A 13,174-nucleotide genomic window follows, 5' to 3' on the forward strand; every position below is an offset into this window, starting at 1 on the left:
CCAAAGCGATCCCACCACTAAATATATCTTTGCCTTCCCACACCTCTCTGCTTTCCGCAGGGATTGCTCCCTCTGCGATTGCCCTGTCCATTTGCCCCTCACCGCTAAACTCCCTCCCTGCAAGCGGCGCAAGTGTTATACCTTCCCATTCACCTCCTCCCTCACCTCCATTCAGGGCCCCATACAGGTGAGGCAACACTTCAGATGTGAACCTGCTATGGTCGTCTATTATGTCCGGTGCTCCCGATGGGGCTTCATTTCCGTTAATAAGACCCACCATAAACTGGGGGAGCCACTTCGTTGAGGACCTCCACTTCATCCGCCATAAACGAAACTTCCCGGTTCCCATCCTGACGTGCCAGACCATGGCCTCCTCTTGTGGCAAGATGAATCCACTCTCAGGGTAGTGGAGCAACACCTTATATTCCGTCCGGGCAGCCTCCAACCTGATGGCATGAATATCGATTTCTCCTTCTGGTAAAAAAAACCTTCCCTACACCCCGCCCCATTCCCAATTCTGACCTTTCACCTCTTCTCACCTGCCTATCTTTTTCTCCTGGGTCCCTTCCTCCTCCCCGTTCTCCTCTGGTCTGCTCTTCTCTCTTATCAGATTCCTTCTTCTCGAGCCCTTAACCTTTTCCACCCACTTGGCTTCACCTATCACTTTCCAGCCAGCTTCCTTCCCTCTTCCCCTCCCACCTTTTTATTCTGGCATCTTCTCTCTTACTCCTCAGTCCTGAAGAAGCGTCTCTGCCCAAAATAGCAACTGTTCATTAATTTTATATATTTATTTATTTTATAGAATATTAGATGTAAGGAAAGGTGAACAAACTTAGATTGTTTTCTCTGGTGCACCAGAAGCTGAGGGGAGACCTGTACGAAGGTTACAAAATTATGAGCAGTATAGATAGGATATAGAGTCAGGGTCTCTCTCCCTTTCTGTTGGTCTGAGTTGAGTCCAGCTGACTGGAGTGACCCTACCCAAACCTGTCTTTTGGTCTCAGCCCACAGTTTTTACTTAGTGCCTTTGATGTGCTCTGCAAGATCAGACAACCACTGCTTGTTCAGACTTGTTGTTTTCTTACAGCAGTACATTGCAATACATAGTGATAAAAATGATAAATTACAATAAGGAGTATATATTAAAAATAAATGAAATAAGTAGCACAACAAGGGAAGGTAAAATAATGAGGAAGTGTTCATGGATTCATTGTCCATTCAGAAATCCAATGGCAGAGGGGAAGAAGCTCTTCCAGAAATATTGAATTTGTGCCTTCAACCACCTTGTATCTCCATGGCCACCTTGTATCTCCACCCTAATGGTAGCAGTGAGAAGACGATATGTCCTTGGTGATGGATGCTGCCTTTTTGAGGCATTGTCTTTTAAAGGTGTCCTGGATGCTGGGAAGGCTAATGCCCATGATGGAGCCGACTGAGTTTACAACGTTCTGCAGCTTTTCCCGATTCTGTGCGGTGGGGACAGTGATGCAGCCAGTTAGAATGCTTTCCATGGTATATCTGTCGAAATTTGCGAGTATCTGGTGACATACCAAATCTCCTCAAACTCCTAATGAAATATAGCTGCTGTCATACCTTTGTAACTGTATCGATATTTTGACCCTGGCATAGATCTTCAGAGATGTTGACACCCAGGAACTTGAAATAGCTCACTTTTTCCAGTTCTGATCCCTCGATGAGGACTGGTGTGTATCCCCTTGACTTGCTCTTCCTGAAGTTCGCAATCAATTCTTTGATCTTATTGATGTTGGGTGCAAGATTGTTGATGTAATGCCACACCATTAGCTGATCTAGCTCACTCCTGTATGCCTCCTATTCACCATCTAAAATTCTGCCAACAATGATTGTGTCATCAGCAGATTTATGGGTGGCCTTTGAGCTGTGCATAGTCACACATTCGTGGGTGTAGTAGAGCAGTGGGCTAAACACCTATCCTTGTGGTGCGCCAGTGTAGATTGTCAGAAAGGAGGAGGTATTTTTTCCAATCCATGTAGACTGTGGTATCCCAGTGAGGAAGTCAAGGATCTATTTTCGGAGGGAGGTATTGAGGCCCAGATTTTGGAGCTTTTTGGTTAGAACTGAGGGTATGATTGTGTTGAATGCTGAGCTGTAATCAATAAACAGCATTACTATTCCACTTCATCTTTGAAGTTTTGATTTCTGTCATTGAAGCTGATTCGCAAACCGAGTCCTTTGATTTACTTAAGTCCAGCATACAGACAGACAATAGGTGCACATGCCTGTGTGTTACGCTTGGATATCACCATTATTATGTTTGTGATTGCTAATCCATTTGATAAAGGGCCTGCTAACTAAAATGGCCTGAGAGCCACTGTTCTGGGTCACATAAAACAAGAGTGACAAACAGTAAAAATAATAATTATTCATACTATTGTAAGTGTGGTAATTGCCATGTTTATTGCAGAAGTGGCACAGCATATAGTGCTGTTGCCTTGTAACTCCGGTGACTTGGGTTTGTGATCCTGAGCTCTAGTATTATTTGTGTGTTCCCACTGTGACTACATGCATATCCTCTGTGTTTTAGTTTCATCCCGTATAATAAAGATGGGCAGATTAGTAGGTTCATTGGTCGCTGGAAGTTGCTTGTTGTGTTGTGTAGTGGGAGAATCAGAGGGGAGTTAATAGAGATGTGAGATAAAAGAGATCTTAAGAAAGTAAGTGGGTGACTGGGACTAACGAAATAGCTCTGAGAGCCAGAGCCAGCAGGGACTTAGTGGGACAAATTATTTCTTACGCTTTATAGAATGATAGAATTAGGACATGGCCACCTTCAGGGTGAAAATACCCTTTCCAGTATTAGCGCACCTGACCAGATATTCATCCCGCTTGGTTTCCATATTTTGTGAGAGAACTTTTCACATTCTCTGTTAATCTTACAGTATACGTATAACTTCAATGTGCATGTTTTGCAAAAAGGGAATTGTATACTTTTAATATATTAATAATAAATGAAATGTTAGCATATCTTACACAAGACATTTAGTTTGTAATGTTCAACATTTTTCCTGCAAATTTTCTAATAGTTTTGATAGCAGTTGAATCATAAATTGGAATATTTTGATACCCCTTGAAAATGTATTAAGCATGGACTCCAGATGGAAATAAGAAATAACAGAGTAAAAGGAAGTTTTAAGCTGCTGCACAATGGTAATTACAGAGCAATTTGCTTCAGACTGGGTGGATCGATGACTTTTTCTGCCACTAAGTAGATTCCTTGGTTTGTTTCTGCTAGGTGCATTCAGCTGCAGAGGTGCTCTTGGAGCACTGATGACTTGCTTAAGGACGGCTAGAGCTCAGGGACTCTGGAGCACCGCTGAGAAGTCCACGTGGGACCAACTGATACCCATTAGCCTGATGAAACAGGCTTTGGTTCACAAGCATGAACAGGTATCGACAATTAGCGAACCTTTTTTTTAAGTCAACTTCCACTGCACTGGGAAGTTTTGGGGGCTTTCATTGAGTTCCTGGGAAAAAGTTATTTCTTTCAGCGGAGAATGGGAATGGTTTGGGAAAACATAGCTGAGGGAGCTGCACACGATTATTGATAAAACCTGAAGGTTCCCTCTGAGACCCCCAAAAAATGCTACGCATGCACACTCTTGACTCCATTAACCCCCCGTGGATGACATTTCCCTCAAAAATCCACAGGAACCTTTCGAGGAAAGAGGTTCACTTATTTCATGCTTTTCCCTATTTATTACCAGTCTCTTCAGTGTCTATCTCTGTAATGTTGCACTGTATTTCCTATTTGAAATATTAATTCTGTAAACCTGATGTCATCTAAAGCTTGCATCTTGCCATTCATTCTTCAGTCCTGTGCTCATTGCTTGCAAGAATTCATGTTACAAAAGGACACAGATTTAAAATCCTCTTCCTTATTTTCAAATCCATGGTTTTGCTACTCTAATCTTCCTCAATCCTTCTCTCCTCTGAATAGTCTTTCAATTTTAGCTACTTGTCCATCCTTGGCTTTAACTGCACTATCAAAGGTTCTTGGGAAGCTGAGAGATCTGAAGATGAATTAATCGCCTGGACCAGATGAACTACATCCCAGGGTTGTGAAAGAGGTGGCTGATGAGATTAGTTCATGATTAAGGAAAAGGGTTTTGTGTACTTGAAGGCTCACAATAAAATAGGCCAAAATTGGCATGGTTTCATTTGGAAGAAATCTTGCCTGGCAAATCCGTTGGAACTTTTTGCAGAAGCAACAGGCAAAATAGGCAAAGGAGAATCAGTGGATGTTGTTTACTTGGATTTTCAGTATGCTGATAACAAGTTGCCACACTCGAGGCTGCTTAACAAGATCAGAGCCATTATATTAAGGAAAGATACTGGAATGGATAGAAGATTGGCTGAAAGCTGGGAGGCAAAGAGTGGGAATAAAGGAGGCCTTTTCTGATTGGCGCCGGTGACTAGTGGTGTTCTGCAGGGACTGGTATTGTGACTGCTACTTTTCCGGTTCTGTGCTAGTGACCTGGATGATGGAATTGGTGGATTTGTGGCTAGTTTTGTGGATGATACAACGATAGGAGGAGGGGCAGGTAATGTTGAGGAAGCAGGGGGTCTGCAAAAGACTTGGACAGGTTAGGAGAATGGACAAAAGAAGCGGTAAAATATGCCCACAATTTATGAGCCCGTACTAATCCATAAGTCATTGGATGGTGGGAGGAAATTGGAGCACCTGGAAGAAACCCATTCAGTCATGGGGAGAATGTACAAACTCCTCATTGACAACACTGGGAACTGAATCCTGAGCACTGGGCCTGTAAAGCGTTACGTTGGCCCTATGTTACTGTGCTGCCATGTTTTCTGCTTTACTCATTGAAAACTCCCTCAGAGGTTTCTTTATGAAATATTTGTGAAAATTCTACTTTCATTTCTCCCACCTTGCTCCTGCCAAACTGCAAGATTCTCTCTTGTCTTTAAAAAGCATTGGATCATATTAGGATAATAGCTTTTATAGACTTTTCTATTCCTCTTTTTCTTCCACCTTTTGACTAAAATACACTAGTTTATATTTTACCACCATAGAAAGTAGTCACTCCAGATCCCTGCCTTAACCCTTGATTTCCTTGAACCCGCAATTTTTTTAATGCTTATAATAACATAATCACAGTTTTAGGCACTCTCGTCGATTGATCATTCATGCCTCTCAAGAAAATTTTAAAGATTTGTAACTTTCTCATGGCACCTTTCCCTTATTCGCTCAAGCAGCCAATGCCAAACCTAGGGACATTCACTCTAGGTTAGATCTTGGCTGAATAAGGTTTAGATTCCCTCTGCCTAATTGGAATTGCAGTAACCACCCACCTAAATTTTAAACAGGTTTTTGACATCAGAATCAGATTTAATGTCGCTGGCATCTGTCATGAAATTCATTGTCTTTGTGGCAGCAGTGCAATGCAATACATAATAATAGAGGGAAAAAAATATGAATTGCATAACAACCCGGCTGTTGGCTCTGACAGCCTGCATAGCGTGGCCTTCCCCTCCCCCATTCAATCCAGTGAACTTTCAGAATAGCCCCAGTAAGTGAAGTATTCCTTTCCTTTGGGTAGATCAACATATATAGCGTCTCCAAATGCAATCTCTCCAGCCTTTCAGTTAATTAAAGCAAAACTTCTATTTTCACCATCCTTCAATGCAAGCAAGCATCTGATATACTTCCCTGATTGTCTGCTGAATCTTTGTGTTATCTTTCTTTGATTTGAGTACTAGGAACACCCTACATATATTATTTTTAAATATTTTCCCATATTTCCTACCAATGAAATTGCTTCAGATTTTACCACATAGTAAGTCAGCAGAAATCTTCTCACTCAACCCCTCTTAACCAATCTATCTAAAGAAACGAAGGAATGTTTAAAATAACAAAGTTATAAAAACCAACCCATTCTTACTACAGGTCCGTCTTGATGCCCTGGGTTTGATTTGTGAGACAAACCGTACTACAGAAGCTGTATCTCAGCAAGAGATGGATTTAGTAAAGTTTTTCCTTCCATATAACATGAACAGTCAGTCTCCTGCAATGAGGCAGAAAATTGTGTGGGTCATGAAAAAGGTAAGCCAGTTTTGATTCTGCTGTTGTATTAACCTTCCAACAACAGTATCATGATATAGGCACTGTTAACAATATTCTTAAAGATGTTCTTGATACTTCAACTTACTTTGCCTCGCATTTAATAATTTTTTCATGCAGCTATTCTACAGGATACGGGATAATTCCCAAATGCTTTATAAACAAACCCAGGCTATTAATAGGCAGAAGAGCACTGGATGTGAAGAAAAAACAAATACTCAAGATCCAGAAGCTCAACTTCAACAGTACAAGGTACGGCCCAATTGACTAACAATATGTTTGCAAAAGAAAATTGATTGAAATTGAATCTATAATTGATGTAAAAGATGCAATTGATTATTAAAAATAAAACAATATTCTGGTTCTTCAATTACATTGCTGTATTTCACTAAACTATTTTCAAAGGTGAATTTTGCAAGAATTACTCAACCATACCTTGGTCTAATCTTAAGCATTTTTTATCTTTGAAATTTCATTTCTTGTCGAAAAAGTGATTGAGGACTTTACTTGGTGTGTGACAATGTACAGAGTGGGATCATGATAAAAAAAATTTAAATGTAACATCTGCTTGCTTTATGGTAGTCTTTCCCAAAATCAACATGAAAACTGGGTCATTGGCAGGAATAGACAAACTAAACAATGACTCACTTCCTATGTCACTAAGAGATTGAATAACAAGCGATTGAATAGGCTCATCGCTTTTTCTGGATGGCTTTTCAGGATTTTTCTAATCGTATAACAGGCAGAAAAGATACAATTGGGAAAAGACCAAAACCTTCAACATTTATAAGGATTTCCATTTGCTTTAATTCAATTCTTATGTAGCAGAAATAGAACCAGATAATAATTCAGCAAAACTCCAATTGCAAGACCCATGAAGCAGGATTCAGTCTTTAGTTATTTTAATAGAATTTCAAAATCTGTATTACATTTTGTTGAAACTTCTAAGTCAGATCTGTGATTGTTCTCTAAATTTGCATATGGAGAGCTTGGTTATGGTCTTAGAACATCTAAGGTGCAGGGTACAGGTAACTGAGTGACCGTCAGGAGGGGTAAAGGGTATAGGCAGCTACTACAGAATACTGTACCCCTGTAGCCATTCCCCTCAGTAACAGGTAGACTACTTTGGATACTGTTGGGGTGGGGTCGACCGAGCAGAAGAAATTCACAACGGTCATGTCTCTGGTATTGAGTCTGGCTCTGTGTGGCTCAGAAGGAGTGGGGTGGGGGGAAGAAGAGTCATAGCCGATTCCATAGGTCGAGGAGCAGACAGGAAATTTATGTGTACATGAAGGAGACACTCAGACGGGACGTTTGTGTCCCGGATGCCAGGGTCAGGGATGTCTTGGATTGGGTCCACGGCTTTCTGAAGGGGGGAGAGTGAACGATCAGTTGAGGTATATATTGTTATCAGTGACATAAGTAGCAAAAGAGAGGAGGTCCTGAAGAAAGAATATAGAGAATTAGGTAGGAAGCTGAAAAGCAGGATCTTCATGGTAGTAAGCTCTGGAATGCTGCCTGTACCACGTGCCAGTGAATAGGATGATTTGGCAGATGAATGTGTTGCTGAGCAATTGGTGCAGGGGGCAGAGTTTAGGTTTCTGGATCATTGAGGTCGCTGCTGAAGAAAGTACGACCTGTACAAAAAGGACGGGTTACTCCTGAACCGGTGGGTGGGAGGTGGCGCAAAATCCTTGTAGACAGGTTTGGTAGAGCTATTGGGTAGTAACTAATTTGGCAGGGGGGTGGGAGCCAGAACGATAGGGCTGAAGATGGGGCAGTTGGTATTCCAGTGTGTAGTGAGACTGTGAGGGAGGTCAGGCAGATGATGGGGCAAAATTACAGTTAATGAGATGAGTTGCAGTGTAAAAGTGAGACAAGATTGAAAAGAGTGATGAATACGGGACTGAAGGGGTTGTATTTGAATGCATGTGGTATACGGAATAAAGCAGGTGATCTTGTAGCACATTGGGAGATTGGCAGATGTGACGTTGTGGGCATCACTGAGTGGTGGCTGAAAGAAGATCATAGTTGGGAACTTAACATCCAAGGATAAACATTGTATTGAAAGAACAGGCAGGTAGACAGAGGAGTAGGGTGGTTCTGTTGGTAAAAATGACATCAAATCGTCGAAAGAGGTGATAGGATCAGAAGGTATATAATTTTTGTGGGTATAGTTAAGGAACTGCAAGTGTAAAAAGACCTCGATGAGAGTTATATACAGACCTCCGAACATTAGTTGGGATGTAGTGTACACATTACAACAGGAGATGGAAAAGCCATGTAAAAAGGGCATTGTTATGATAGTGATGGAGGATTTCAGATATGCAGGTAGATGGAGAAAATCAGGTTGGTGCTGGATCCCAAGAGATGTAATTTGTAGAATGCCTAGAGATGCTTTTTAGAGCAATTTTGTGGTTGAGCCCACTAGGGGATCAGCTATTCTGGATTGGGTGTTGCATAATGAACCAGATTTGATTAGGGAGATAAAGGTAAAGGAACCCTTAGGAGACAATGATCATAATATTGAAACATAGAAACATAGAAAACCTGCAGCACAATACGGGCCCTTTGGCCCACAAAGCTGTGCCGAACATGTTCTTACCTTAGAACTACCTAGGCTTACCCACAGCCCTCTATTTTTCTAAGCACCATGTATCCATCCAGGAGTCTCTTAAAAGACCCTATCATTTTCCATATAATATGATAAAATTTACTCTGCAGTTTGAGAGGAAGAAACTGAAGTCAAGTTTATCAGGATTACAGTGGAGTAAAGGGAATCACAAAGGTATAAGAGAGGAGCTGGCCGAACTTGATTGGATGGGGACAGTAGCAGAGATAACAACAGAACAGCAGTGGCTGGAGTTTCTGGAAGCAATTCAGGAGGCGCAGGATAGATACATTTCAAAGATGAAGTATTCTAAAGGGAGGCCGAAGCAACTGTGGCTGACTAGCAAAGTCAAAGACAGCATAAAATCAAAAAAGAGGGCATATAATATATCAGAAATTAGTGGGAAGCTAGAGGATTGGGAAGCTTTTAAAAACCAACAAAAGCCATAAGGAGAGAAAATATGAAATATGAAGATAAACTAGCTAGTAATATAATTGGGGATGCCGAAATATTTTTAAGATATTTAAAGAGAAAAAGAGTGATATCGGACTGCTGGAAGCTGACACTGGAGAGGTAGTGGAGGCTGGGGGGTGGGGGGGGGGGCAAAGTAATCGCGACATACTTAATAAGTACTGTGGAAGATATTAGCAGTATGCCAGAAATTAGAGAGTGTCAGGGAGTAGAAGTGTGTGTAGTTGCTAAGGAGAAGGTGCCAGGGAAGCTGAAAAGTCTGACGATAGTTAAGTAACCTGACCAGATAGACTAGACCCCAGGGGTTCTTTAAGAGGTAACTGAAGAGATTGTGGAGGCATGGTAATCTTTCAAGAATCAATAGATTCAGGAATGGTTCCAAATGACTGGAAAACTGCAAATAGAGCATAGAACTTAGAATAGTACAGCATAATACAGGCCCTTCGGCCCACAATGTTGTGCTGACCCTCAAACCCTGCCTTCCATATAACCCCCCACCTTAAATTCCTCCATATACCTGTCTAGTAGTCTCTTAAACTTCACTAGTGTATCTGCATCCACCACTGACTCAGGCAGTGCATTCTACGCACCAACCACTCTCTGAGTTAAAAACCTTCCTCTAATATCCCCCTTGAACTTCCCACCCCTTACCTTAAAGCCATGTCCTCTTGTATTGAGCAGTGGTGCCCTGGGGAAGAGGCGCTGGCTATCCACTCTATCTATTCCATTTATTTTCTTGTACAACTCTATCATGTCTCCTCTCATCCTCCTTCTCTCCAAAGAGTAAAGCCCTAGCTCCCTTAATCTCTGATCGTAAAGCATACTCTCTAAACCAGGCAGCATCCTGGTAAATCTCCTCTGTACCCTTTCCAATGCTTCCACATCCTTCCTATAGTGAGGTGACCAGAACTGGACACAGTACTCCAAGTGTGGCCTAACCAGAGTTTTATACAGCTGCATCATTACATCGTGACTCTTAAACTCTATCCCTCGACTTATGAAAGCTAACACCCCATAAGCTTTCTTAACTACCCTATCTACCTGTGAGGCAACTTTCAGGGATGTGTGGACATGTACCCCCAGATCCCTCTGCTCCTCCACACTACCATGTATCCTGCCATTTACCTTGAACTCTGCCTTGGAGTTTGTCCTTCCAAAGTGTACCACCTCACACTTCTCCGGGTTGAACTCCATCTGCCACTTCTCAGCCCTCTTCTGCATCCTCTCAATGTCTTTCTGCAATCTTTGACAATCCTCTACACTATCTACAACACCACCAACCTTTGGGTCGTCTGCAAACTTGCCAACCCACCCCTCTACCCCCACATCCAGGTCGTTAATAAAAATCACGAAAAATAGAACTCCCAGAACAGATCCTTGTGGGGCACCACTAGTCACAATCCTCCAATCTGAATGTACTCCCTCCACCACGACCCTCTTCCTTCTGCAGGCAAGCCAATTTTGAATCCACCTGGCCAAACTTCCCTGGATCCCATGCCTTCTGACTTTCTGAATAAGCCTTCCGTGTAGAACCTTGTCAAATGCCTTACTAAAATTCATATAGATCACATCCACTGCACTACCCTCATTTATATGCCTGGTTACCTCCTCAAAGAACTCTATCAGGCTTGTTAGACACGATCTGCCCTTCACAAGGCCATGCTGACTGTCCCTGATCAGACCATGATTCTCTAAATGCCCAGAGATCCTATCTCTAAGAATCTTTTCCAACAGCTTTCCCACCACAGACGTAAGGCTCACTGGTCTATAATTACCCGGACTATCCCTACTATCTTTTTTGAACAAGGGGACAACATTCGCCTCCCTCCAATCCTCCGGTACCATTCCCATGGACAACGAGGACATTTAGATCCTAGCCAGAGGCTCAGCAATCTCTTCCCTTGCCTCATGGAGCAGCCTGGGGAATATTCCGTCAGGCCCCGGGGACTTATCCGTCCTAATGTATTTTAACAACTCCAACACCTCCTATCCCTTAATATCAACATGCTCCAGAACATCAACCTCACTCATGTTTCCTCACCATCATCAAGTTCCCTCTCATTGGTGAATACCGAAGCGAAGTATTCATTGAGTACCTCGCTCACTTCCACAGCCTCCAGGCGCATCTTCCTACCTTTAATCGGTCCTACCTTCACTCCGTCCTACCTTCACTCCTGTCATCCTTTTGTTCTTCACATAATTGAAGAATGCCTTGGGGTTTTCCTTTATCCTACTCGCCAAGCCCTTCTCATGCTCCCTTCTTGCTCTTCTCAGCCCCTTCTTAAGCTCCTTTCTTGCTTCCCTATATTCCTCAATAGACCCATCTGATCCTTGCCTCCTAAACCTCATGTATGCTGCCTTCTTCCACCTGACTAGATTTTCCACCTCACTTGTCACCCATGGTTCCTTCACCCTACCATCCTTTACCTTCCTCACCGGGACAAATTTATCCCTAACATCCTGCAAGAGAATCTAAACATCAACCACATGTCCAAAGTACATTTCCCTGCAAAAACATCATCCCAATTCATACCCGCAAGGTCTAGCCTTATAGCCTCATAACTTGCCCTTCCCCAATTAAAAATTTTCCTATCCTCTCTGATTCTATCCTTTTCCATGATAATGCTAAAGGCCAGGGAGCGGTGGTCACTGTCCCCCAGATGCTCACCCACTGAGAGATCTGTGACCTGACCCAGTTCATTACCTAGTACTAGATCTAGTATGGCATTCCCCCTAGTCAGCCTGTCCACATACTGTGACAGGAATCCGTCCTGGACACACTTAACAAACTCTGCCCCATCTAAACCCTTGGAACTAATCAGATGCCAATCAATATTAGGGAAGTTAAAGTCACCCATGATAACAACCCTGTTATTTTTGCACCTTTCCAAAATCTGCCTCCCAATCTGCTCCTCTGTATCTCAGCTGCTACCAGAGGGCCTATAGAATACCCCCAATGGAGTAACTGCTCCCTTCCTGTTCCTGACTTCCACCCATACTGACTCAAAAGGGGATCCTGCTACATTACCCACCCTTTCTGTAGCTGTAATAGTATCCCTGACCAGTAATGCCACCCCTCCTCCCCCTTTCCGCCCTCTCTATCCCTTTTAAAGCACTGAAATCCAGGAATATTGAGAATCCATTCCTGCCCTGGTGCCAGCCAAGTCTCTGTAATGGCCACTACATCATAATTCCATGTATGTATCCAAGCTCTCAGTTCATCACCTTTGCTCCTGATGCTTCTTGCACTGAGGTACACACACTTCAGCCCTTCTACCTGACTTCTGCTTCTCTTTCCTCAAAGCCTCTCTATATGTTAGACCTGGCTTTACTCCATGCACTTCTTTCACTGCTCTATCGCTCTGGGTCCCATCCCCCTTGCAAATTAGTTTAAACCCTCCCGAACCATGCTAGTAAACCTACCTGCAAGGATATTGCTCCTCTCAAGAAGGAAGGGAGGCAGAAGAAAAGAAATTATAGGCCAGTTAGTTAGGAAGATGTTGGAGTCCATTATTAAGGATGAGGTTTTGGATTATTTGGAGGCACATGATAAAATAGGCCAAAGTCAGCATGGTTTCCTTAAGGGGAAACCTTGCCTGAAAAATCCGTTGGAATTCTTTGAGGAAATAACAAGCAAGATACTCAAAAAGAGTCACTGGATGTTGCGCTCTTGGATTTTCAGAAGGTCTTTGACAAGGGGCCACACACAAGGCTGCTTAACAAGATAAGAGCCCATGGTTTAACAGGAAAGATACCAACATCGATAGAATGTTCATCGATGGGCAAATTGGCAGGAGGCAGAGTGGTAATAAAGGGGCCCTTTTCTGTTTGGCTGCCTGTGACTAGTGGTTTTCCACAAGGGTTGGTGTTGGGACCGCTTTTTTTCACGTTGTACGACAGTGATTTAGATGATGGAAATGATGGCTTTCTGCCCAGGTTTGCAGACAATACAAAGATAAGTGCAGGAGCAGTTA

At 42.7% G+C, this 13,174-nt stretch overlaps 1 protein-coding gene across 3 annotated transcripts in view; it reads left to right on the plus strand.

Moving 5' to 3' along the window:
* Positions 1-13,174, plus strand: part of LOC134350466 (tRNA (32-2'-O)-methyltransferase regulator THADA-like) — a 429,822-nt gene that overhangs the window by 23,779 nt on the left and 392,869 nt on the right. For all 3 annotated transcript variants that reach the window (XM_063055680.1, XM_063055682.1, XM_063055681.1), the window contains exons 11-13: positions 3,272-3,426; positions 5,945-6,100; positions 6,239-6,370. In XM_063055680.1, coding sequence (XP_062911750.1) covers positions 3,272-3,426; positions 5,945-6,100; positions 6,239-6,370 — 443 coding nt within the window. The remainder of the gene's footprint in view (positions 1-3,271; positions 3,427-5,944; positions 6,101-6,238; positions 6,371-13,174) is intronic.

This window comes from Mobula hypostoma, chromosome 8, assembly GCF_963921235.1.
Source record: "Mobula hypostoma chromosome 8, sMobHyp1.1, whole genome shotgun sequence".
NCBI lineage: Eukaryota > Metazoa > Chordata > Chondrichthyes > Myliobatiformes > Myliobatidae > Mobula > Mobula hypostoma.